This window comes from Oncorhynchus mykiss, chromosome 7, assembly GCF_057628025.1.
Source record: "Oncorhynchus mykiss isolate SJ-2025 chromosome 7, ASM5762802v1, whole genome shotgun sequence".
Taxonomy (NCBI): Eukaryota; Metazoa; Chordata; class Actinopteri; order Salmoniformes; family Salmonidae; genus Oncorhynchus; species Oncorhynchus mykiss.
In genome coordinates, this window is record NC_143028.1 from 48672692 (window position 1) to 48698060 (window position 25369).

At 46.4% G+C, this 25369-nt stretch overlaps 1 protein-coding gene across 2 annotated transcripts in view; it reads right to left on the reverse strand.

Annotated features, from left to right (window-relative positions):
- LOC110528004 (immunoglobulin superfamily member 21) overlaps positions 1-25369 on the reverse strand; it is a 274749-nt gene that overhangs the window by 87159 nt on the left and 162221 nt on the right. For both annotated transcript variants that reach the window (XM_021609767.3, XM_021609765.3), the window contains exon 4: positions 956-1074. In XM_021609767.3, coding sequence (XP_021465442.2) covers positions 956-1074 — 119 coding nt within the window. The remainder of the gene's footprint in view (positions 1-955; positions 1075-25369) is intronic.

A 25369-nucleotide genomic window follows, 5' to 3' on the forward strand; every position in this document is an offset into this window, starting at 1 on the left:
TCTGGTTTGGTATTTCTTGTATATTGTATGGTTTTATGTTATTATGGGAAAGTGAAGGTCAGCGGAGGAGCTCTGAGAACCAAAACTAGTCTTTGGGTACACCTGCAGCCCAATGTCAAGAGCCATTGGCAGGCAATACGGTGAGGGAACAAAATGAACAAATGGACTAATTATGTCCTTGTGTTTCTCTCTCTCTCATGTTTTTGCGAGAAATGTTACTGTTGGTAATTAGCGATAGGCTGTACATAGAAATCCTTGCTGCTGGACTTCAAACACCAGAGAGAAGTGAGCCAGCTGTCATTAGAGAAAGTTGCACCAACAAATACTACAAAGAGGGAGCGAGAGAAGCAGCTCCTCAGGTCACTGGCAGAAACATGGGAACAAAGAAACAAGTAATTCTCCAAAATAGGGTAGGTTTGCAATTATACAGATCGAGACTGGTTCAAATCCCTGTCTAGTAGTGGTCTCAGAGGCAGCATTAGATGGCATTAGAGAGGGGAATGGTTCAGGTTCTTTTTTTGTATTTTTATTGTTGTTTCTCCAGTCATGTTTGCCGTATGGAACTTGGGATTGAAGAAGGGAGAGTGAAATTGTGTTACAGCATGATATAGTACAATCTCCAAAAAACACTGCCTCTGTCTACTCTTGAACCTCTTAGACATTCCTCTAGCAGTCCCACTATCATCATGGCTGTCTCTTCCCTTCACTCACAAGGAGTGCCAATGTAGATTTCTTGTCATTTTTTTGCTGCTTTAAAGTATTTTCCCTTTACATTTATCTTATATAATGTGTTATTTCTTCCATTTCTAGCTATCTAAAGTCAATCCCGTTAGAAAGACAGCAGAACACCCAAGAGATAGAACTGATTAATGTTGCAGGATGTCAGAGTAGAGCAGAGCTAGCCATTTTTGCATATTCACAGTCACAGGCTGACTACAGAGTAAAAATGACTCACACATAACGGTGAGAAAGACGTTTCCTGATGCCAAGACCACCTTTTCTCTCGTCGCTCGGTCATAGATGCCCACGTGGCATTCATACGGTCCATTGTCCGAGATCCGTACCTCCGGGAGCCTGCAGAGAAGAGGCAAACATTTGAATAAAAATGAAATACATAGACATTTTTTCATAATATATCATTTTCACAGGAAATAGTTTGGACATTTTCAGATAATTCAATCCACTTGCAAATTGCATGACAATGTCCTTTATTGTGTTCCTGCTTTTCCTCCAAATGTCCCTATTGAATGATGTTGAAAGGAGGTGAACAGCAGACATACTCAGAACACTCAATTTGTTTGAATTCAAGAATAAATAATTTTACCAAAACCTCATTATTTTTCAGGAGTAAAGCCTCCATGTTTGTGTGGAGAAATAAATGAAACCAAACAATTATTCAGCCAGCCAGCAGATATGATACGACCATTTTTGAAAGGTCTGGAAGCTCAATCTGTATTCTGTGCCCAACTAATGTGTCAACAGCAATAATCAAAGTGAGACATTACCAGTAGCATTAAGGCCCTGTGATTCATTACCACAAAACGGGAACAATTGTCCTTCCTGCCCGGCGGCTTCAGGTGGAGACCTCTGTTGGAACAACGGCAGGGCACCCAGAGCGCCGGAACTCTAATGAGTTCAGCAGTGCTGAGTGTGTGTGTGTAGTGTGGAGGGTAAGAGGTGATCATTCTGTTGGTGAACAGTCAACCCTGTGTGGGGCAATCATGCACCCTTCACACCCCCAGCCCATATAGAGAACATGTCCACAGTCACTTTGAAGAGTCCCCATTGGGTCACGGCTGCAGATGCCGACTGATAGAACCTCAGTGGCAGTCACATTAACATTGTATTTTATTAAGTGTTACGGATGATGCGAATTCTCACAACTTTTTGTTAAAAATCGCGCAACATTTCAACGTCCTGCTACTCATGCCAGGAATATAGTATATGCATATGATAAGTATGTGTGTATAGAAAACACGCTGAAGTTTCTAAAACTGGTTAAATCATGTCTGTGGCTATAACAGAACGTGTTCAGGAGTAAAAATCCCAGGGAAAACTGTTCACCAAAAACACAAAAAAAATATTCATCTACCAGTCTTTGAATTGTCTAAGGCGATAGAAAATAGATGAGGTTCCGTTTACAACATCTACAGCTTCCACACGATGTCGCCAATACTGGCATTTCATTGCAAGTTTATCCTTGTAAAGGTGAATTTTCCTTGGATCAGACGGCCTTCATAAATGGACATTTTGGGCATACTTTGACAGATTTAATCGGGAAAAATATCCAATTGTGATGTTTATGGGACATATAGGAGTGCCAACAAAGAAGCTCGTCAAAGGTAATGAATGTTTTATATTTTATTTCTGCGTTTTGTGTAGCGCCGGCTACCGCTAAATCATTTGTTTAGGTCTCGTTCAGGTATTTTGGGGGGTGCATGCTATCAGATAATAGCTTCTCATGCTTTCGCCGAAAAGCATTTGACAAAAATCTGACATGTTGGCTAGATTCACAACGAGTGTAGCTTTAATTGAGTATCTTGCGTGTGTGTTTTAATGAAAGTTTGAGTTTTATCGAGTACTATAGGTGGCGCTCTGAAATTTCCGCTGATTTGGTTCCTGTGCAGGAACCAACATCCGTAACAGGCTAGATTAAGATTTTACTATTTGATAATTACAGTTGACAGTATATGATTGATGTTATGATTGTAAATTGGTGTACAATTCAGTCTATGGTTGCAAGAAACCAATTAAACCTACTACTACTACATGACAGGACTGTGTTAATGCTGCCTTCAACAAAGGCCTCCAGCTTTAAACAACTTCACCAAGATGATAGTCACGTGATGATTGACTGACAGTAGGCTGATTTGTATTGAAAGGGGGCAACAGTGGACTCCGCTGTGCATCTCATAAACATTGCTCTGATTAGCCAAACATTTTTTTCATCATGTCAGATCACATCCTATGTATCTTGATCAGATATGCATTGTACTGGAATTCTTTTCACAAATGAATAATAACAAACATGACCACAAAAAAAACAACCTTTTCATTTAGGAGTAGCATGCAATTTCACCCCACTAATTCTAGTTTTGAGGGCACTTTGTCAAACTGTGATTATTATGTTGTGATGAGCCCTGGCACCAGTGATACCTATGCTGGCATTACCCTCGCATCCCTCTCAATGAATTTGGCATCACGAGCTGTGCACACCAACTGCCATGTGACTCCAGTCCAGCACATCTCTTCTCTTTGTCTCTCTCTCTTGCTTTCTTTCTCTTGCTCTCTCTCTCTTGCTCTCTCTCTCTCTTGCCCTCTCTCACACTCTGTCTCTCTCTCTCTTGTGCTCTCTGTCTTTGACTTTCTCTCGCTCTCTCTTGCTCTCTCAATTCAATTTCAATTCAAGGGGTTTTATTGGCATGGGAAACATACAGTGCCTTCGGAAAATATTCAGACCCTTCGACTTTTTCCACATTTTGTTACGTTACAGCGTTATTCTAAAATTGATCAATTACGTTTTTTTTCCCTCAGCAATCTACACACAATCCCCCCATAATGAAAGAGTGAAAACAGGTTGTTTGAAATGTTTACAAATTTATAAAATGAAAATGGCAGAAACACCTTTTTTACATTACAGTATTCAGACCCTTTGCTACGAGACTCGAAGTTGAGCTCAGTTGCATCCTGTCTCCATTGATTATCCTGGAGACGTTTCTACAACATGGTTGGAGTCCACTTGTAGTAAATTCAATTGACTGGACATGATGTGGAAAGGCAAACACCTGTCCATATAAGGTTCCACAGTTGACAGTGCGTGTCAGAGCAAAAACCAAGCCATGAAGTTGTCCGTAGAGCTCCGAGATAGGATTGTGTCGAGGCACTGATCCGAGGAAGGTACGAAAAAATGTCTGTAGCATTGAAGGTTCCCAAGAACATGATTGGCCTCCATCATTCTTAAATGGAAGAAGATTGGAACCACCAAGACTCTTCCAAGAGCTGGCCGCCCGGCCAAACTGAGCATTAGGGAAGAAGGGCCTTGGTCAGGGAGGTGACCAAGAAACCGATGGTCACCTAGAGATGGTCACCTAGGTCACAGAGATCTAGAGTTCCTCTGGGAGATGGGAGAAACTTCCAGAAATACAACCATCTCTGCAGCACTCCACCAATCAGGCCGTTATGGTAGAGTGGCCAGATCAAAGCCACTCTTCAGTAAAAGGCACAAGACAGCCTGTTTTGAGTTTGCCAAAAGGGAGCTAAAAACTCCCAGAACATGAGAAACAAGATTATTTGTTCCGATGAAACCAAGATCATGTCTGGAGGAAACCAGGTAGCAACCCTAAGGTGAAGCATGGTGGTGGCAGCATCATGCTGTGCGGATGTTTTTTAGCAGCAGGGACTAAGAGACTAGTCAGGATCGAGGGAAAGATGAACGGAGCAAAGTACAGAGATATCCTTGATGAAAACCTGCTCCAGAGTGCTCAGGACCTCAGACTGGGGTGAAGGTTCACCTTCCAACAGGTATAATGAAATAACTGCAACTCTGAAAGTGTACATTCTATTTATCAAGTTTACATCTAAGTGTTGTATAAAAAATATGATTAATTATGAGAGTACTTTTGTGAAGGTAGAAATGTGATTTTATTCTTCAAAACTTTTGCTCAGTCAGTAACCACGCCCAAGTGATGGAACACCCCCTTTTTACACGAGGATAAAAGCCTTGGTAACAAAATTTACATTAAACCAAGCAGACGGACGGTGTAAGCCGGACGTTACGAATGGCTGAAACTACCAGACCAGAAAGCATGGAGTGGTGGCTACACTTTGAAATGGTTAGAATCTCTGAAACCACGCAACATGTGAGAATAAGATAAAAACTAGACCAGAACATGTGACAGTCTGCAGCTGTGCATATAAAGACACCTAGAACTTTGACTAAAGTCACGAGGTTGGAAGCAAGAAACCTCATCTCAGACTATCACTGATGCATCTGAAGTATCTGTCAAACAAACACTTCACTATCAAAGAAGCTCAACAACTAAGAAGGACATTGTGACCTCTGGTGGACAACCAGAGTCTTACATTGAGCCACTCCCCAGAGACGGATCGATTGGTTTCAACAGAGAGACAACAAAGAAAGACGTCTACACGTAAATATATACATCACATTTCTTATCCGAATGAACTGTGGTTCATGTGCAAAGTATTACTATGCCTTTGAGCTTAGGGTCCAAATGTATCCAAGTGTTGTCTCTCTTTGTCTCTTCCTCTCTGTACCCCCCTCTCCATACGTGTAACAAGCCGTCATATCTTGTCAGTCCACTAGGGACTTTTATCTCACGTAAGTGTGTATGTGTGTTCTGTGTTATTATTTAGTTAGTTTTGTATTTATATTTGTATTTATTATGGATCCCCAAACTCATCACAATGCATTCATTACATAATTCACATCACACTAAGTGTGTGCCCTCAGGCCCATACTCCACTACCACATATCTACAACCCAAAATCCATGTATACGTGTCTGTATAGCGTGTATGTTATCACGTGTGTGTATGCATGTGTCTGTGCCTATGTTTGTGTTACTACACAGTTCCTGCTGTTCCATAAGGTGTATTTTACCTGCTTTTTAAATCTGATTATACTGCTTGCATCAGTTACCTGATGTGGAATAGAGTTCCATGTAGTTATCTATGTAGTACTGTGCGCCTCCCATAGTTTGTTCTGGACTTGTTCTGGACAAGACTGGCATGTCTTGTGGGGTATGCAAGGGTGTCTGAGCTGTGTGCTTGTATTTTAAACAGACAGCTTGGTACCTTCAGCTTGTCAATGCCTCTCACAAAAACAAGTAATGTGGAAGTCAATCTCTCTTCCACTTTTAGCCATGAGAGATTGACATGCATGTCAATAACGTTAGCTCTCTGTGTACTTTTAAGGGCCAGTCGTGCTGCCCTGTTGTGAGCCAACTGCAATTTTCCCAAGTCCCTCTTTGTGGCACCTGACCACACAACTGAACAGTAGTCCAGGTGCGACAAAACCAGGGGCTGTAGCACCTGCATTGTTGATAATGTTGTTAAGAAGGTAGAGCAGTGCTTTATTATGGACAGACTTCTCCCTATTTTAGCTACTTTTGTATCAATATGTTTTGACCATGACTGTTTACAATCCAGGGTTACTACAAGTAGTTAAGTCACCTCAACTTGCTCAATTTCCACTTTATTCATTACAAGATGTAGTTGAGATTTTGGGTTTCGTGAATGATTTGTCCCAAATACAATGCTTTTAGTTTTGGGAATATTTAGGACTAAGTAATTCCTTGCTACTATTCCAAAACTAACTGCAGCTCTTTGTTAAGTGTTGCAGTCATTTCAGTCGCTGTGGTAGCTGACCTGTATAGTGTTGAGTCATCTGTATACATAGGCACACTGGCCTTACTCAAAGCCAGTGGCATGTTGTTAGTAATGATTGAAAAAAATCAAGGGACCTAAACAACTACCCTGGGGAATTCCTGCTTCGACATTGATTATGTTTGAGAGGCTTCCATTAAAGAACACCCTCTGTGTTCTGTTAGACAAGTAACTCTTTATCCACAATATAGAGAGGGGTGTAAAGCCATAACACACACATTTTCCAGCAGCAGACTATGCTCGATAATAGTCAAAAGCTGCACTGAAGTCTACAAGACAGCCCCCACAATCATTTTATCATCAATTTCTCTCAGCCAATCATCAGTCATTTGTGTAAGTGCTGTGCTTGTTCAGTGTCCTTCTCTATACGCATGATGAAAGTATGTTGTCAATTTGTTTACAGTGAAGTAGCACTGTACAATGGGGCAAAAAATTATTTAGTCAGCCACCAATTGTGCAAGTTTTCCCACTTAAAAAGATGAGAGAGGCCTGTAATTTTCTTCATATGTACACTTCAGCTATGACAGACAAAACTAGAAAAAAAATCCATAAAATCACATTGTAGGAATTTTAATGAATTTATTTGCATATTATTGTGGGACAATAAGTATTTGGTCACCTACAAACAAGCAAGATTTCTGGCTCTCACAGACCTGTAACTTCTTCTTTAAGAGGCTCCTCTGTACTCCACTCGTTACCTGTATTAACGGCACCTGTTTGAACTTGTTGATCAGTATAAAAGACACCTGTCTACAACCTCAAACAGTCACACTCCAAACTCCACTATGGCCAAGACCAAAGAGCTGTCAAAGGACACCAGAAACAAAATTGTAGACCTGCACCAGGCTGGGAAGACTGAATCTGCAATAGGTAAGCAGCTTGGTTTGAAGAAATCAACTGTGGGAGCAATTATTAGGAAATGGAAGACATATACGACCACTGATAAACTCCCTCGATCTGGGGCTCCACGCAAGATCTCACCCCGTGGGGTCAAAATGATCACAAGAACGATGAGCAAAAATCCCAGGACCACATGGGGGGACCTAGTGAATGACCTGCAGAGAGCTGGGACCAAAGTAACAAGGCCTACCATCAGTAACACTCTACGCCGCCAGGGACTCAAATCCTGCAGTGCCAGACGTGTCCCCCTGCTTAAGCCAGTACATGTCCAGGCCCGTCTGAAGTTTGCTAGAGAGCATTTGGATGATCCAGAAGAAGATTGGGAGAATGTCATATGGTCATATGAAACCAAAATATAACTTTTTGGTAAAAACTCAACTCGTTTTGTTTGGAGGACAAAGAATGCTGAGTTGCATCTAAAGAACACCATACCTACTGTGAACCACGGGGGTGGAAACATCATGCTTTGGGGCTGTTTTTCTGCAAAGGGACCAGGACGACTGATCCGTGTAAAGGAAAGAATGAATGGGGCCATGTATTGTGAGATTTTGAGTGAAAACCTCCTTCCATCAGCATGGTCATTGAAGATGAAACGTGGCTGGGTCTTTCAGCATGACAGTGATCCCAAACACACCGCCCGGGCAACGAAGGAGTGGCTTCGTAAGAAGCATATCAAGGTCCTGGAGTGGCCTAGCCAGTCTCCAGATCTCAACCCCATAGAAAATCTTTGGAGGGAGTTGAAAGTCTGTGTTGCCCAGCAACAGCCCCAAAACATCACTGCTCTAGAGGAGATCTGCATGGAGGAATGGGCCAAAATACCAGCAACAGTGTGTGAAACCTTGTGAAGAATTACAGAAAACATTTGACCTCTGTCATTGCCAACAAAGGGTATACAGTGGGGCAAAAAAGTATTTAGTCAGCCACCAATTGTGCAAGTTCTCCCACTTAAAAAGATGAGAGAGGCCTGTAATTTTCATCATAGGTACACTTCAACTATGACAGACAAAATGAGAAAAATGAGAAAATCCCATTGTAGGATTTTTAATTAATGTATTTGCAAATTATGGTGGAAAATAAGTATTTGGTCAATAACAAAAGTGTATCTCAATACTTTGTTATATACCCTTTGTTGGCAGTGACAGAGGTCAAACGTTTTCTGTAAGTCTTCACAAGGTTTTCACACACTGTTGCTCGTATTTTGGCCCATTCCTCCATGCAGATCTCCTCTAGAGCAGTGATGTTTTGGGGCTGTTGCTGGGCAACACGGACTTTCAACTCCCTCCAAAGATTGTCTATGGGGTTGAGATCTGGAGACTGGCTAGGCCACTCCAGGACCTTGATATGGTTCTTACGAAGCCACTCCTTCGTTGCTTGGGCGGTGTGTTTGGGATCACACCACAAATTTATATACGTTTTTAATCCATAATGATTAACTGGAATGAATTAGTCAACATAATAGTGATGTGAGTAAATCTTTTGCCTACAGTTGCCGGGGCGTGCATGATGCAAATATGGATAAAGCAAGATCAGCCCTGTGAGTTCTATTGTGTATCAGTTGTTGTCTGTGTCTGGGTAGAGGAAATCCCCCTCCTAGTCTAAATATAATTTACATGAACAAATATAAGATAGCTGCAGTTTGACAGAGTTTTCATCCCCCCAGGGCCAGGAGTTTTTTTCAGGAGTTTTTAAAAATGATGTGACCTGATTTGCAAAGACTGGTCCCATCATAACCCATATAAAACCTTTTTACAACTGATGAATCACTGTCATATCTTATAGGGTCCAGAGTTTTCCTAGTTAGGTTAACAAATAAGGAAAAACTCCAGGCCCCAGATGGTAAAAATTGCCCCACCGCCCTGTGACCTATGGTGGCAACAGTCTGCTTGCAGTTGTCAGTTATCATCAGGTATGTGGATGATCAGGGCTTTATTCAGGAACATTTCTTGGGCCACTTTGATGTGTCAAGTGGGCGAGATAAACAGTCTGTGTTTGACTTACGAATGTTGAGATGTCTGAGTTTAAGTTCATAGAGAAACTTGTTGTCCAAACCTATGATGGCGCAGCTGTAATGGAATGTATCTGCTATTTACAGTGAGCACCATAATTCATTGGACAGTTACCATTGTTTTGTTATTTTGGTTCTGTACTTTAGCACTATGAGTTTGAAAGGATACAATGACAATGAGGGTGAAGTGCAGACTGTCAGCTTTAATTTGAGGGTATTTTCATAGATACCGGATAAACCGGATGTAGTGTCAGCGTTTTTTGCTGGCATGTCATCCCTATGTTTGTTTATCTTGTCAATGAAAAAGTTATTAAATTAGTTGCCAATATCAGTGGGTTTTGTGATAAATGAGCCATCTGATTCAATGAATGATGGAGCCAATTTAGCTTTTTTCCCTTAAATGTAATTTAAGGTGCTCCAAAGCTTTTACTATCATTCTTTATCTTTCTTTCATAGTATAGTTGATTTGTATTTTTATTTAGCTTAGTCACATGATTTCTTAAATTCAAGTATGTTTGCCAATCAGCTGTGCTGCCAAACTTATTTGCCATACCTTTTGCCTCATCCCTCTCAACCATACAATTTTTCAATTCCTCATCAACCCAAGGGGATTAACAGTTTTTAGTAATTTTCTTAATGGGTGTGCGTTTATTAGTCTAGAGGCGAAAGAAATGCACACCTATTTCGGCGAGGTGCTGGCTAGCGGAGTGGAACACTTAAAAAATAAAGGAGAGCCGCACACTCTAGGAGCTCAGATGCAAAAAGATTTATGTCCGACAAGCTGTCTTTATCAGGGTATAATGCCAAACACTGCGGAATGACTCTACGTTTTATTGGCATCGAACATGTCACCCTGTCTTTTGACACTATATAAATGAGTCATCCCGCAGTGTTGTCATTATACCCTGATGAAGGCCACTTGTCTGTCGTTGGACAGAAATGTTTTTGCATCTGAGCTCCTAGAGTGTGCGGCTCTCCTTTATTTTTCATGTGTGCTTATTAGTAACTGCAATAAGCAATTTCATAAATGTGTAAAGTGCAGCATCTGGTTACTCCGCATTACACACCAGAGACCAGCGAATATTCTTTACGTCATCAACACATGAATCACTACAAAACGTATTGTATGACCTCTTGTACACTATATTAGGCTCAGCCTTTGGAACTTTGGATTTCCTAGATATGGCTATTATATTGTGATCACTACATCCTATGGATTTGGATACTGCTTTAAAGCATTTTTTTTGCAGCATTAGTAAGGAAGTGATCAATACTTTATTCATTCCTGTGCTGTTTGTAAATACCCTGGTAGGTAGCAGGCACTGGTTACAGTTTGAAGTTTTTTTCTTTCATGGGCAGGTTGATGAGAGCCAATCAATATTTAAATCACCCAGAAAATACTTCTCCGTTGATATCATGTACATTATCAAGCATTTCACACGTTACCCAGATACTGTTAGCACTTGGTAGCCTACAGCTGCTTCCCAGCAGAATGGGCTTTGGGTTAGGCAGATGAACCTGTAGCCATACTACTTCAACAGTATTTAGCATTAGATATTCTCAAAGCTTTACAGGAATGTGCTTATTTATATGGACCGCAACACCTCCCCCGCTGGCATTTCTGTCTTTTCGGTAAGTGAAATAACCATGTATTGCTACCACTGTATCATCAAAGGTATTATCTAAGTGAGTTTCAGAGATACTCATAATATGAGTTACATGCAAGTTATTGACTTCATGGACCTTGTTTCACAGGCTGCATATGTTAATAAGGGCTATTTTAAGCACTCTTCTGGGTTGTTTGCTTGTTTTTAAATGCTTTACTGAGAAGCTTATCAGAAGTAGACTTGATAGTGCAGGGTGTGCTGCACAAAGGGGTCATCCTACTAGGGCACACTGCCTCAGTGCTAACAGTGTAATAACTCTGGTTCATAGGCTCATGATTACTGCATCCAATAGCTGTAGGATTAACAAAGGTATCAAGCGTAATTAGGGGACATAAATTAAGTTACTTATGTTGAGTTTACCAACACCCCTAGGATAATGTAGCATGATAGTGATTAGCTGAGCAGGTCTTGGGTCATTGATAAGTCATTGTTTCAACGCAGCCTTGAAATGGGTGGACAGGAGTCCAGGAACCAAGATGATTTGGATGGATTCTGTCATTCCTGTTGAGTATCTTCTGTTTCCAGAAGGCGTCAAAGTTATCTATAAAAGTGACTGTGGAGAGCCGACACGGCGGTGACACTTCCACTAGAGCGGCGTCTGGCTACTGGGGTGAAAGAAAAACTAGGCGGGCGTGGATTCCCCAGTAGTTTATGTAGGTTTGATACTTGCTTGCTAAGAGTAGCCACTTCACCCCTGTAGTACTCCTCAAGCAAGCAGTTGCTACATTGAAAGTCAGCGCGGTCCACATTGTCCAGGGAAACAAAACAAAGTAAACACAGCTCCTGCAGCGCTTGAAACGTTCAATAGCGACCTACATTTGAGACCGCTGGATCAGCTAGGCTAGCTGGGCTTCCGTGTCTCACCCCTCTGCGGAATCTCGAGGGATCCCGAGACAGACAGCAGCGCTCACAGCAACTAAGCCCAACAGAACCGCAGAATCCCAAATAAAATAAATGTATATAAAAAAAACTATCAGCTTTACAAAAACTATAAACCGAGGTCTCTCGTTCAGCTTTCAGCATTCAGCAGTGTTGTAAATGATTAAATCAATGTGTGTATTACTGAATATTCAGAAAGGCTGGGGTTCTTACGGATCCCAGGATTATGCAACGTTCAGAATGATACTGATATAAGGTAATGATTCATGTGACTGTTATCGATATATGATTTAAATATATATCTTTGAGTTTAATTAGGGAGATGGTAACTGGTTAAACAATTTCTTCTCTGGTGCCCTAAATTCCTAATGAGTTAATTGTTACATGATTAATTTAATCGAGAAACAATTAAACATAGTTACTTGATTTGATAAATAACAGTCATCACATTCATGATAGTCAAGTCAACACAGTTGTCATGGCGTCGGCCTGTGGGTAAGGTTTATGACCCCCCCCCATAAATATATTTCTCCCTTCCCTCTCTCTTGACTCTACAGAGGGACTCTTGAATAGCCTTTGTTAAACATAGAGAGTCTGGGAACATCAAACAAGTGGAGGGAAAGGAACCATATTTTGGTAATAGAACCAGTTGAAAATGTGCGTTGGTACTTAATGAATATGATGTCAGTTCGGTTTTCATCTGAGACATTATGACTGATGACAGGACGACCTAAACTGTATCTGGGAAAGTCTACACATTATAGTTATCAGATTCACATGGAATTGTTGTGTAATTCAAATGTTTAAATATAAAATTATTTGTGAAAAGATTAAATGTAATTTCAGCTTCCAAATGAGAGATTTGAGTTTTCATAAGGTTAGGGCTCTGCTCAATCAGTGGCCCGCCCCTGTGAAGAGACATGGGTTATAAACTATTAAACACACCCTTATCTCGCTCCACTATATAAGCCATTGACGAAAATGTAACCTCCTGTTCCGGGTACATTAGGATAACGCCCTTATCTCGCTCCACTATATAAGCCATTGACGAAAATGTAACCTCCTGTTCCGGGTACATTAGGATAACGATCCAATGTCAGAAGGATTCAGATAATAACTACAGAACGAACCCAACCTCAGCGTGAGCTTTGGTTGCGAATGGTATGAACTTGGAACTCTTATTCGCTACAGAAGTGATACCTCCTAGCCGTTGAGTTAGCAACGGCCACTGTAAACGTGGGCTAGGAAAGGACGGATAGAGTGTAACATGTAACACACAACGACGACCCCACAACGTTTCCCGTTCCCCACCAGAGACACTCTTCAAAGGACAAAGGACTCTGTTGGGCAACACGGCCTTCCATCTACCACCAACCTATTGAGGCGCAGCTCCAAAAAATAAATAATTCAACCCAATTTTGTATTGCTGATTCAACTTGTGAAGATAACCAAGAATTTACAACTTTCAGATGAGACTGATTAATATTGACTGCTATTGATGTAAAATATTACTAGGTCTTTAAGAGTTTATTCGGAAGATAACAGCTCTATAAATATTATTTTGTGGTGCCCCGACTTTCTAGTTAATTACATTTACATGATTAGCTCAATCAGGTAATATTAATTACAGAGAAAGGATTTTATAGAATAGCATGTCATATCACTTAATCCGGCATAGCCAAAGACACGACACAGTGTTGTAATGATGTGCATATAGTTAAAGTAATAAAGGCAAATAAATCAAAAATAAATACAAGTTCTATTTACCAATGGTGTTTGTTCTTCACTGGTTGCCCTTTTCTTGTGGCAACAGGTCACAAATCTTTCTGCTGTGATTGCAAACTGGCATTTCACCCAATAGATATGGGAGTTAATAATAATTGGATTTGTTTTTTAATTCTCTCTGGGTCTTTGTGGGTCAGTCTTACAACACAATGGCACAGACAAATAGGGCTGCTACTAGCTCTTAGGAAACTTTGCAGTATTTAGTTTTTTTATGTTATTTCTTACATTATTAGACCAGAAATGTTTTGCTGTTATTACATACATCCAGGAAGAATTTTGGGATATAAGAGTGGCGGTAAGTTATCAGCATTACCAGCATTATGACCAGGAATACGACTTTCCCAAATCAGTTCCTTTGTTCGTACCCCCCAGGGCAATTGAACTGATTCCTGAGGCTGACCAAAAATATTCCGGCAGAGGAGAGGTACTCGGAGTGGACTTCTAGTCCGACTCAGGAGGTGCGCACACCACCCACCGCTTCTGAGTATATTACTCGCTAATGTTTAGTGTCTGGATAATAAAGTTGACGAGCTCAGGACGAGTATTTCCTTCCAGAGAGACATCAGGGATTTTAACACTCTGTTTCACTGAAACAAGGCTCTCTCGGGATATACTGTCTGAGTCTGTACAGCCCGCTTTGAGGATAACACAGTGGCACCGACGCGGCCCAAGGACTGTGGTCTCTTCTTCACCGTTGGCAACTTGAGTAAGACATTTAAACGTGTTAACCTTTGCAAGGCTGCCGGGCCCAGACGACATCCCTAGCTGTGTCTTCAGAGCAAGCACAGACCAGCTGGCTGGAGTGTTTAAGGACCTATTCAATATCTCCCTATCCCAGTCTGCTGTCCCCACATGCTTCAATATGTCCACCATTGTTCCTGTACCCAAGAAAGCAAAGGTAACTGAGATAAATGACTACCACTGAGAGGCAGGTATGCGGAGTCAACATTTGAATGAGGAACAGACTGGTAATAGGACAGGAACAGTGTCAGCATACGGGTATACAAAGACAATGAACATTAATGCAGAAGCAGGGAACAGAGCAGGGAACCAGACAGTTTTGGGGAAGGTAATGACAGAGATGATTGAGTCCAGGAGAGTCCAAGAATTGCTGATGCGCTTGACGGGGGGAAGGCAGGTGTGCATGATGCTGGGGAGCCTGGTGCCCTCGAGCGCCAGGGGGAAGAGTGGGAGCAGGCGTGACAGTACCCCCCCTTTTAGGGGCGCCACCCGGCGTCCCACCTGGGCAAGCCTGACAGGCCGACCGAGGCAATGGGTGCTGGACAAGCCGGCTTGGTGTGAAACCCTGACGAACCGGCTGAGACATAGGAGCCTGACAATCCAGCTGAGGCATGAAGGCCTGTCGATCCCGCTGAGGCGTGGAAGCCCGATGATCCGCCGGAGGCTTAGCAGCCTGAGGAGCCGGCTGAGCGTAAAACCCTGACAATCTGGCTGACGCCGGATGTGGAATGGGCGCCTTTCCGAGCCCACCGGGTCAAGAAACCTCTCGAGCCAGCTAGGGCGTGACAGCCCGACGAGCTGGCTTAGACACCCCTGGTTCCATCAGTGTCAGGTACCGGATCCGACGTCACCACCAAACGGAACGTCAGCACTCCCTGATGCTTCATTTGAAGAATTCTGTAAGGACCGACGCTGCAGATGAGAAGCAGGTACGGGGAATCAACATTTAATGAGGAACAGACAGGTAACAGGACAGGAACAGCATCAGCACATGGGTATACAAAGACAAACAAACATTAATGCAGAAAGCAGGGAACAGAGCAGGGAACCAGCCAGATATAGGGAAGGTCATGACAGAGATGAGTGAGTCCAGGCGAGTCCAATAATCGCTGATGCATGTGATGGGGGTAAGGCAGGTGTGTGTAATGATGATGGCAGGAGTGAGCATTGCTGGGGAGCCTGGCGTGAAGGTGTCACACCCTGACCATAGTTTACTTTGTATATTTCTATGTTGTGGTTGGTCAGGGTGTGATCTGAGTGGGCATTCTATGTTTCATGTCTAGTTTGTCTAGTTCTATGTTCGGCCTGATATGGTTCTCAATCAGAGGCAGGTGTTCGTCATTGTCTCTGATTGGGAACCATATTTAGGTAGCCTGGGTTTCACTGTGTGTTTGTGGGTGATTGTTCCTGTTTTTGTGTTTGCACCAGACAGGGCTGTTTTGAGTTCTCACGTTTCTTGTTTTTTCGTTAGTTTGTTCATGTATAGTGTCGTCAATAAATTACAATGAACAACCACCACGCTGCGCTTTGGTCCGCCTCTACTTCACAAGAAGAGAATCGTTACAGAATCACCCACCACAACAGGACCAAGCGGTGTGGTAATGGGCAAAGGAAAAAGCAGCAGCAGGAGCAGCGCGAGGAGGTATGGACATGGGAGGACGAATTAGACGGTAAAGGACCTTGGGCTCAGCCAGGAGAGTATCGCCGCCCCAAGGAAGAACGGGAGGCGGCGAAAGCGGAGAGGCGCTGGTATGAGGAGGCAGCGCGGCGTCGTGGATGGAAGCCCGGGAGTCAGACCCAAAAATTTCTTGGGGGGGGGCTAACAGGGAGTATGGCTACGCCAGGTAGGAGACCTGAGCCAACTTCCTGTGGTTACCGGTGGGCTAGAGAGACCGGGCAGGCACCGTGTTATGCTGTGGAGCGCACGGTGTCCCCAGTGCGGGTGCACAGCCCGGTGCGGTACATTCCAGCTCCGCGTATCGGCCGGGCTAGAGTAGGCATCGAGCCAAGTGCCATGAAGCCGGCTCTACGCATCTGGTCTCCAGTGCGTCTCCTTGGGCCAGCTTACATGGCACCAGCCTTGCGCACGGTGTCCCCGGTTCGCCTGCATAGCCCAGTGCGGGCTATTCCACCTCGCCGCACTGGCAGGGCGACCGGGACCATTCAACCGGGTAAGGTTGGGCAGGCTCGGTGCTCAAGAGCTCCAGTGCGCCTGCACGGCCCGGTCTATCCGTCACCACCTCCACACCCCAGCCCTCCGGTGGCAGCTCCCCGTACCAGGCTGTCTCTCCGGCCCATCCGTCCAGAGCCTTCCTCCTCTCCAGCGCTGCCGGAGTCTCCCGCCTCTCCGGCGCTACCAGAGCCTTCCTCCTCTCCAGCGCTGCCGGAGTCTCCCGTCTGTCCGGCGCCTCTGCCGGAGCCTCCCGCCTGTCCGGCGCCTCTGCCGGAGCCTCCCGCCTGTCCGGCGCCGCTGCCGGAGCCTCCCGCCTGTCCGGCGCCTCTGCCGGAGCCTCCCGCCTGTCCGGCGCCTCTGCCGGAGCCTCCCGCCTGTCCGGCGCCTCTGCCGGAGCCTCCCGCCTGTCCGGCGCCTCTGCCGGAGCCTCCCGCCTGTCCGGCGCCTCTGCCGGAGCCTCCCGCCTGTCCGGCGCCTCTGCCGGAGCCTCCCGCCTGTCCGGCGCCTCTGCCGGAGCCTCCCGCCTGTCCGGCGCCTCTGCCGGAGCCTCCCGCCTGTCCGGCGCCTCCAGTGCCGCCCGTCTGCCCAGCGCCGCCAGCGCCGCCCGTCTGCCCAGCGCCGCCAGCGCCGCCCGTCTGCCCAGCGCCGCCAGTGCCGCCCGTCTGCCCAGCGCTGCCAGTGCCGCCCGTCTGCCAGGGGCCGCCAGTGCCGCCAGTCAGCCAAGGGCCGCCAGTGCCGCCAGTCAGCCAGGGGCCGCCAGTGCCGCCAGTCAGCCCAGCGCCGGCGCCGCCAGTCAACCAGGGGCCGCCAGTGCCGCCAGTCAGCCAGGGGCCGCCAGTCAGCCAGGGGCCGCTAGAGGCCCTCCGCCCGGAGCAGCTGTCCCTCTGTCCCGAGCAGCTGTCCCTCTGTCCCGAGCAGCTGTCCCTCTGTCCCGAGCAGCTGTCCCTCTGTCCCGAGCTGTCTCTTAGGAGGGTCACCTATCTAGGGACGCTAAGGAGGTGGACAAAGACTATTATGGAGTGGGGTCCACGTCCAGCGCCAGAGCCGCCTCCCCGGACAGATGCCCACCCAGACCCTCCCCTATAGGTTCAGGTTTTGCGGCCGGAGTCCGCACCTTGGGGGGGGGGTACTGTCACACCCTGACCATAGTTTACTTTGTATATTTCTATGTTGTGGTTGGTCAGGGTGTGATCTGAGTGGGCATTCTATGTTTCATGTCTAGTTTGTCTAGTTCTATGTTCGGCCTGATATGGTTCTCAATCAGAGGCAGGTGTTCGTCATTGTCTCTGATTGGGAACCATATTTAGGTAGCCTGGGTTTCACTGTGTGTTTGTGGGTGATTGTTCCTGTTTTTGTGTTTGCACCAGACAGGGCTGTTTTGAGTTCTCACGTTTCTTGTTTTTTCGTTAGTTTGTTCATGTATAGTGTCGTCAATAAATTACAATGAACAACCACCACGCTGCGCTTTGGTCCGCCTCTACTTCACAAGAAGAGAATCGTTACAGAAGGAAAGAGTGAGAGCAGGCGTGACATATATCCACTTCAATTTGTTTACCGCCCAATAGATCCACAGACGATGCAATTGCCATCGCACTGCACACTGCCCTCTCCCATCTGGACAAGAGGAATACCTATGTAAGAATGCTGTTCAATGACTATAGCCCAGCATTCAACACCATAGTATCCTCAAAGCTCATCATTAAGCTTGAGGCCCTGGGTCTGAACCCCACCCTGTGCAACTGAGTCCTGAAGAGCCGCCCCCAGGTGGTGAAGGTAGGAAACAACACCTCCACTTCGCTGATCCTCAACACTGGGGCCCCACAAGGGTGTGTGCTTAGCCTTCTCCCTGTTCACCCATGACTGCATGGCCATGCACGCCTCCAACTCAATCATCAAGTTTGTAGACGACACAACAGTGGTAATCCTGATTTCCAACAATGACGAGACAGCCTACAGGGAGAAGGTGAGGGCCCTGGGAGTGTGGTGCCAGGAAAAGAACCTCTCAACCAACATCAACAAAACAAAGGAGCTGATTGTGGACTTCAGGAAACAGCAGAGGGAGCACCCCGCTATCCACATGTTTGTGTACATGGATTTTAATAATGTCGTATGTTTTTCTCCCAACACCACGTTCCACTAATTTGTATAGCAGACCCTCATGCCAAATTGAGTCAAATGTTTTTGAAATCAACAAAGCACGAGAAGACTTTGCCTTTTGTTTTTGTTTGTTTGTTTGTCAATCAGGGTGTGCAGGGTGAATATGTTGTCAGTCGTACCATAATTTCGTAAATACCCAATTTGACATTTGCTCAGTACATTGTTTTTACTGAGGTAATTAACTAGTGTGCTGTTAATTTCCAGGCATTTCCAGTAACAACTTGCAGACTTGTTTACGTGTTGCTGTGCGTTTTGTTGCCAACCTTACTTTGCTACCTGACAACTTTACGGTTTTAATTTAATTACCGTTTATATTTTCAGTTTTTCCCTCACTCAACTTTTTTTTCATTCAACTTCTTCACTCCGGACGCTTTATCTGGACATGGTTCGTCAGGACCTCCAACAGCTAAGTAGTAACATTAACATGATGCCTTCTAATTGCAGTCGCTGGACTCATAATATACAGGAGAATGATCGCCTTACGGCGAGGATAGCTGTGCTGCAAGCCCAGCTTCAGACGCAATCGTTAAGCAAGGGTAATTTCAGTGTAGGAAAGGATGAAACAGCGTCTGTGCCACCAGTAAGTACAGATAGTAACGTTAGTATAAATCCCCTCGTACGGTCCCCGGAGCCGGACAACTTTCTCATGGCTTCTGGAGGGAAATGCTGTAGGAATGCTCAACCGGTGTCGCTCATTCAGCTGACAGAAACTATCAACCGGTTTTCCCCATTAAGCAGCAAGTCGGAGTTTGTTTGTGCCTTGACCTAGGTTGGGCAAAACTAAACATGGCGGTGTTCGCCTTAGCAATCTCACTAGGAAAAAGACCTCCTCTATTCCTGCCATTATTGAAAGAGATCGTGATACCTCACATCTCAAAATAGGGTTACTTAATGTTAGATCCTCACTTCAAAGGCAGTTATAGTCAATGAACTTATCACTGATCATAATCTTGATGTGATTGGCCTGACTGAAACATGGCTTAAGCCTGATGAATTTACTGTGTTAAATGAGGCCTCACCTCCTGGTTACACTAGTGACCATATCCCCCGTGCATCCCGCAAAGGTGGAGGTGTGGCTAACATTTACGACAGCAAATTTCAATTTACAAAAAAAAAAATACGTTTTCGTCTTTTGAGCTTCTAGTCATGAAATCTATGCAGCCTACTCAATCACTTTTTATAGCTACTGTTTACAGGCCTCCTGGGACATAAACAGCGTTCCTCACTGAGTTCCCTGAATTCCTATCGGACCTTGTAGTCATAGCAGATAATATTCAAATTTTTGGTGATTTTAATATTCACATGGAAAAGTCCACAGACCCACTCCAAAAGGCTTTCGGAGCCATCATCGACTCAGTGGGTTTTGTCCAACATGTCTCTGGACATACTCACTGTCACAGTCATACTCTGGACCTAGTTTTGTCCCATGGAATAAATATTGTGGATCTTAATGTTTTTCCTCATAATCCTGGACTACCGGACCACCATTTTATCACGTTTACAATCGCAACAAATAATCTGCTCAGACCCCAACCAAGGGGCATCAAAAGTCGTGCTATAAATTCTCAGACAACACAAAGATTCATTGATGCCCTTCCAGACTCCCTCTGCCTACCCAAGGACATCAGAGGACAAAAATCAATTAACCACCTAACTGAGGAACTCAATTAACCTTGTGCAATACCCTAGATGCAGTTGCACCCCTAAAAACTAAAAACATTTGTCATAAGAAACTAGCTCCTTGGTATACAGAAAATACCCGAGCTCTGAAGCAAGCTTCCAGAAAATTGGAACGGAAATGGTGCCACACCAAACTGGAAGTCTTCCGACTAGCTGGGAAAGACAGTACCGTGCAGTATCGAAGAGCCCTCACTGCTGCTTGATCATTCTATTTTTCCAACTTAATTGAGGAAAATAAGAACAATCCAAAATGTATTTTGGATACTGTCGCAAAGCTAACTAAAAAGCAACATTCCCAAAGTGAGGATGGCTTTCACTTCAGCAGTAATACATTCAAGAACTTCTTTGAGGAAAAGATCATGATCATTAGAAAGCAAATTAAGGACTCCTCTTTAAGTCTACGTATTCCTCCATAGCTCAGTTGTCCTGAGTCTGCACAACTCTGCCAGGACCTAGGATCAAGAGAGACACTCAAGTGTTTTAGTACTATATCTCTTGACACAATGATGAAAATAACCATGGCCTCTAAACCTTCAAGCTGCATATTGGACCCTATTCCAACTAAACTACTGAAAGAGCTGCTTCCTGTGCTTGGCCCTCCTATGTTGAACATAATAAACGGCTCTCTATCCAACGGATGTGTACCTGTCACGCCCTGGTCTTAGTATTTTGTGTTTTCTTTATTAATTTGGTCAGGCCAGGGTGTGACATATGTTTTGTATGTGGTGTGTTTTGTCTTGGGGTTTTTGTTAGGTATTGGGTTTGTATTATAGTAGGGGTTTCTAGCATAGTCTATAACTGTCTGGAGTGGTTCTCAATCAGAGGCAGGTGTTTATCGTTGTCTCTGATTGGGAACCATATTTAGGCAGCCATATTCTTTGAGTGTTTTGTGGGTGATTGTTCCTGTCTTTGTTGTCACCAGATAGGCTGTTTAGGTTTTCTCACATTTATTGTTTTGTTAGTTTATTCATGTATAGTTTTCCTCATTAAAAACCATGAATAACCACCACGCTGCATTTTGGTCCGACTCTCCTTCACCGCAAGAAAAACGTTACAGAATCACCCACCACAACAGGACCAAGCGGCGTGGTAACGGGCAACAGCAGCGAACAGAGGAATGGACATGGGAGGACGTTTTGGACAGCAAGAGTATGGACTATACTACTTGGGAGGAGATAGACAGGTGGGCGGTCGACCCAGGGAGAGTGCCGGAGCCCGCCTGGGATTCGATGGAGCAGTATGAGGAAGGTTATCGGAGAATGGAGTTGGAGAGACAAGCACGGCGGCGCGGTAGGAAGCCGGTTCGCCTGCATAGCCCAGTGAAGGCTATTCCACCTCGCCACACTGGCAGGGCGACCGGGAGCATTCAACCAGGTATGGTTGGGCAGGCTCTGTGCTCAAGAGCTCCAGTGCGCCTGCACGGTCCGGTCTATCCAGTACCACCTCCACGCATCAGCCCTCCGGTGGCAGCTCCCCGCACCAGGCTTCCTGTGCGTGTTCTCGGCCCAGTACCACCAGTGCCAGCACCACGCATCAGGCCTACAGTGCACCTCTCCTGTCCAGCGCTGCCAGAGCCTTCCTCCTCTCCAGCGCTGCCGGAGTCTCACGCCTAGCTAGCGCTGCCAGAGCCTTCCTCCTCTACAGCGCTGCCGGAGTCTCCCGCCTGTTCAGCGCAGTCAGAGCCTTCCTCCTCTCCAGCGCTGTCGGAGTCTCCCGCCTGTTTAGCGCTGCCAGAGCCTTCCGCCTGTACAGCGCTGCCGGAGTCTCCCGTCTGCATAGAGCTGCCAGTCTGCATAGAGCTGCCAGTCTGCAAGGAGCTGCCAGTCTGCAAGGAGCTGCCAGAGCTGCCAGTCTGCAGGATGCCACCAGAGCTGCCAGTATGCAAGGAGCTGCCAGAGCTGCCAGTCTGCAAGGAGCTGCCAGAGCTGCCAGTCTGCAGGATGCCGCCAGAGCTGCCAGTCTGCAAGGAGCCGCCAGAGCTGCCAGTCTGCAAGGAGCCGCCAGAGCCGCCAGTCTGCAAGGAGCCGCCAGAGCCGCCAGTCAGCATGGAGCCGCCAGAGCCGCCAGTCAGCATGGAGCTGCCAGAGCCGCCAGTCAGCATGGAGCAGCCAGAGCCGCCAGTCAGCATGGAGCAGCCAGAGCCGCCAGTCAGCATGGAGCAGCCAGAGCCGCCAGTCAGCATGGAGCAGCCAGAGCCGCCAATCAGCATGGAGCAGCCAGAGCCGCCAGTCAGCATGGAGCAGCCAGAGCCGCCAGTCAGCATGGAGCAGCCAGAGTCGCCAGTCAGCATGGAGCAGCCAGTCAGCATGGAGCAGCCAAAGCAGCCAGTCAGCATGGAGCAGTCAGAGCTGCCAGGTCAGCATGGAGCAGCCAGGATCTTCCAGATCCGCTATTCAGCCAGGATCCGCCATTCAGCCAGGATCCGCCATTCAGCCAGGATCCGCCAGTCAGCCAGGATCTGCCAGAACTGCCAGTCAGCCAGGATCTGCCAGAACTGCCAGCCAGCCAGGATCTGCCAGAGCCAACTACCTGCCTGAGCTTCCTCTCAGTGCTGAGCTTCCTCTCAGTGCCGAGCTTCCCTCAGTGCCGAGCTTCCCCTCAGTGCCGAGCTTCCCCTCAGTGCCGAGCTTCCCCTCAGTGCCGAGCTTCCCCTCAGTGCCGAGCTTCCCCTCAGTGCCGAGCTACCCCTCAGTCCCGAGCTACCTCAGTCCCGAGCTGCCCCTCAGTCCAGTGGGGCCCAGTGGGACTAATAGGCCAAGGTCGGCGGCGAGGGTCGCCTATCTAAGGACGCGAGGAAAAAGGACTAAGACTTTGTTAGAGTGGGGTCCACGTCCCGCGCCGGAGCCGCCACCGTGGACAGACGCCCACCCGGACCCTCCCCTATGGGTTTAGTTGTGCGGTCGGGAGTCCGCACCTTGGGGGGGGGTGGGGGGGGGGGGGGGGTGTTCTGTCACGCCCTGGTCTTAGTATTTTGTGTTTTCTTTGTATGTGGTGTGTTTTGTCTTGGGGTTTTTGTTAGGTATTGGGTTTGTATTATAGTAGGGGTTTCTAGCATAGTCTATGGCTGTCTGGAGTGGTTCTCAATCAGAGGCAGGTGTTTATCGTTGTCTCTGATTGGGAACCATATTTAGGCAGCCATATTCTTTGAGTGTTTCGTGGGTGATTGTTCCTGTCTTTGTGTTTGTTGTCACCAGATAGGCTGTTTAGGTTTTCTCACATTTATTGTTTTGTTAGTTTATTAATGTATAGTTTTCTTCATTAAAAACCATGAATAACCACCACGCTGCATTTTGGTCCGACTCTCCTTCACTGCAAGAAAACGGTTACAGTACCAAACTCACTAAAAGTGGCAGTAATAAAGCCTCTCTTGAAAAAGCCAAACCTTGACCCAGAAAATATAAAAAACTATTGGCCTATATCGAATCTTCCATTCCTCTCAATTTGTTTTGAAAAAACTCACTGCCTTCCTGAAGACAAACAATGTATACGAAATACTTCAGTCTGGTTTTAGACCCCATCATAGCACTGGGACAGCACTTGTGAAGGTGGTAAATTACCTTTTAATGGCATCAGACTGAGGCTCTGCATCTGTCCTTGTGCTCCTAGATGTTAGTGCTGCTTTGATAACATCGATCACCACATTCTTTTGGAGAGATTGAGCTGGGTTGGACGCCGTGCCTGGACTGGCCACCGGCGCAGAGGAAGGCTCCGGCCATGGAGCAGGACTGGACGCCGTGTCTGGACTGGGCACCGTTGCAGTAGACGGCTCCTGCCATGGAGCGCAACTGGACACCGTGCCTGGACTGGGCATCGGCGCAGAGGAAGGCTCCGGCCTTCCTGGACTATGGAGGCGCACTGGAGGCCTGGTGCATGGAGCCGGCACAGGTGGCACCGGACTGGTGACAAGCACTTCAGGGCGGGTGCGGGGAGCTGGCACCGGATGTACTGGGCTGGGGAGACGCACTGGAGGCCTGGTGCGTGGAGCCGGCACAGGTGGTACCGGACTGGTGACACACACTTCAGGGAGAATGCGGGGATCTGGCACAGGACGTACCGGACTGGGGAGGCATACTGGAGGCCTGGTGCGTGGAGCCGGCACAGGTGGCACCGGACTGGTGACACGCACTTCAGGGCGAGTTCGAGGAGGAGGCACAGGACGTACCGGACTGGGGAGGCACACTGGAGGCCTGATGCGTGTAGCCGGCAAAGGTGGCCCGCACTTCAGGTCAAATGTTGAGCTGAACACACCTGCACAACATCTCTCCTCTCTCTCTCTCTCCCAACTTCTCCATCGCCTCCCTGACGGTCTCTGGCTCATCAGGGCGTGTGCGAGGAGCTGGCACAGATGGCACCGGACTGATGACCTGCTCTTCAGCACACCTGGGCTGCAGCATACTCCTCGCTAACTCTTCTCTCCAGTATCCCTTATTGCACTCCTCCATCGACTCCCATTCGGGCTCTGGCACTCTCCGCTGCTCAGCCGGCCATTCCATGTGCCACCCCCCAAAATAATCTTGGGGGTTCTTTTCGGGGGGTTCTTCTTCGTCTCTGTCCCCCTATGCTCCTTGGCGACTCCCGCCAAGGAAGGGTCTCGTGTCCTCCCATGATTTCCTCCCAAGTCCAAAAGTCCTTTAACTAATTTACACGCTGCTTGGTCATGCATGGGTGGGATATTCTGTCATGGTGCTGATAATTGACGGACCAAGGCGCAGCTTGTGTAGAGTTCCACATCTTTATTTAACATCAAACTTCTTCAACCAAAACAATAAACAAGCAACACAACGTGACTACGTGGTGCAACAAGCACCAACTCAAACAAACAATATCCCACAAACACAGGTGGGAAAAGCGGCTACCTAAATATGATCCCCAATTAGAGGCAACGAGTACCAGCTGCCTCTAGCTGGGAACCATACAAAACACCAACATAGAAATATAAACTAGAATACCTCCTAGTCACGCCCTGACCTACTAC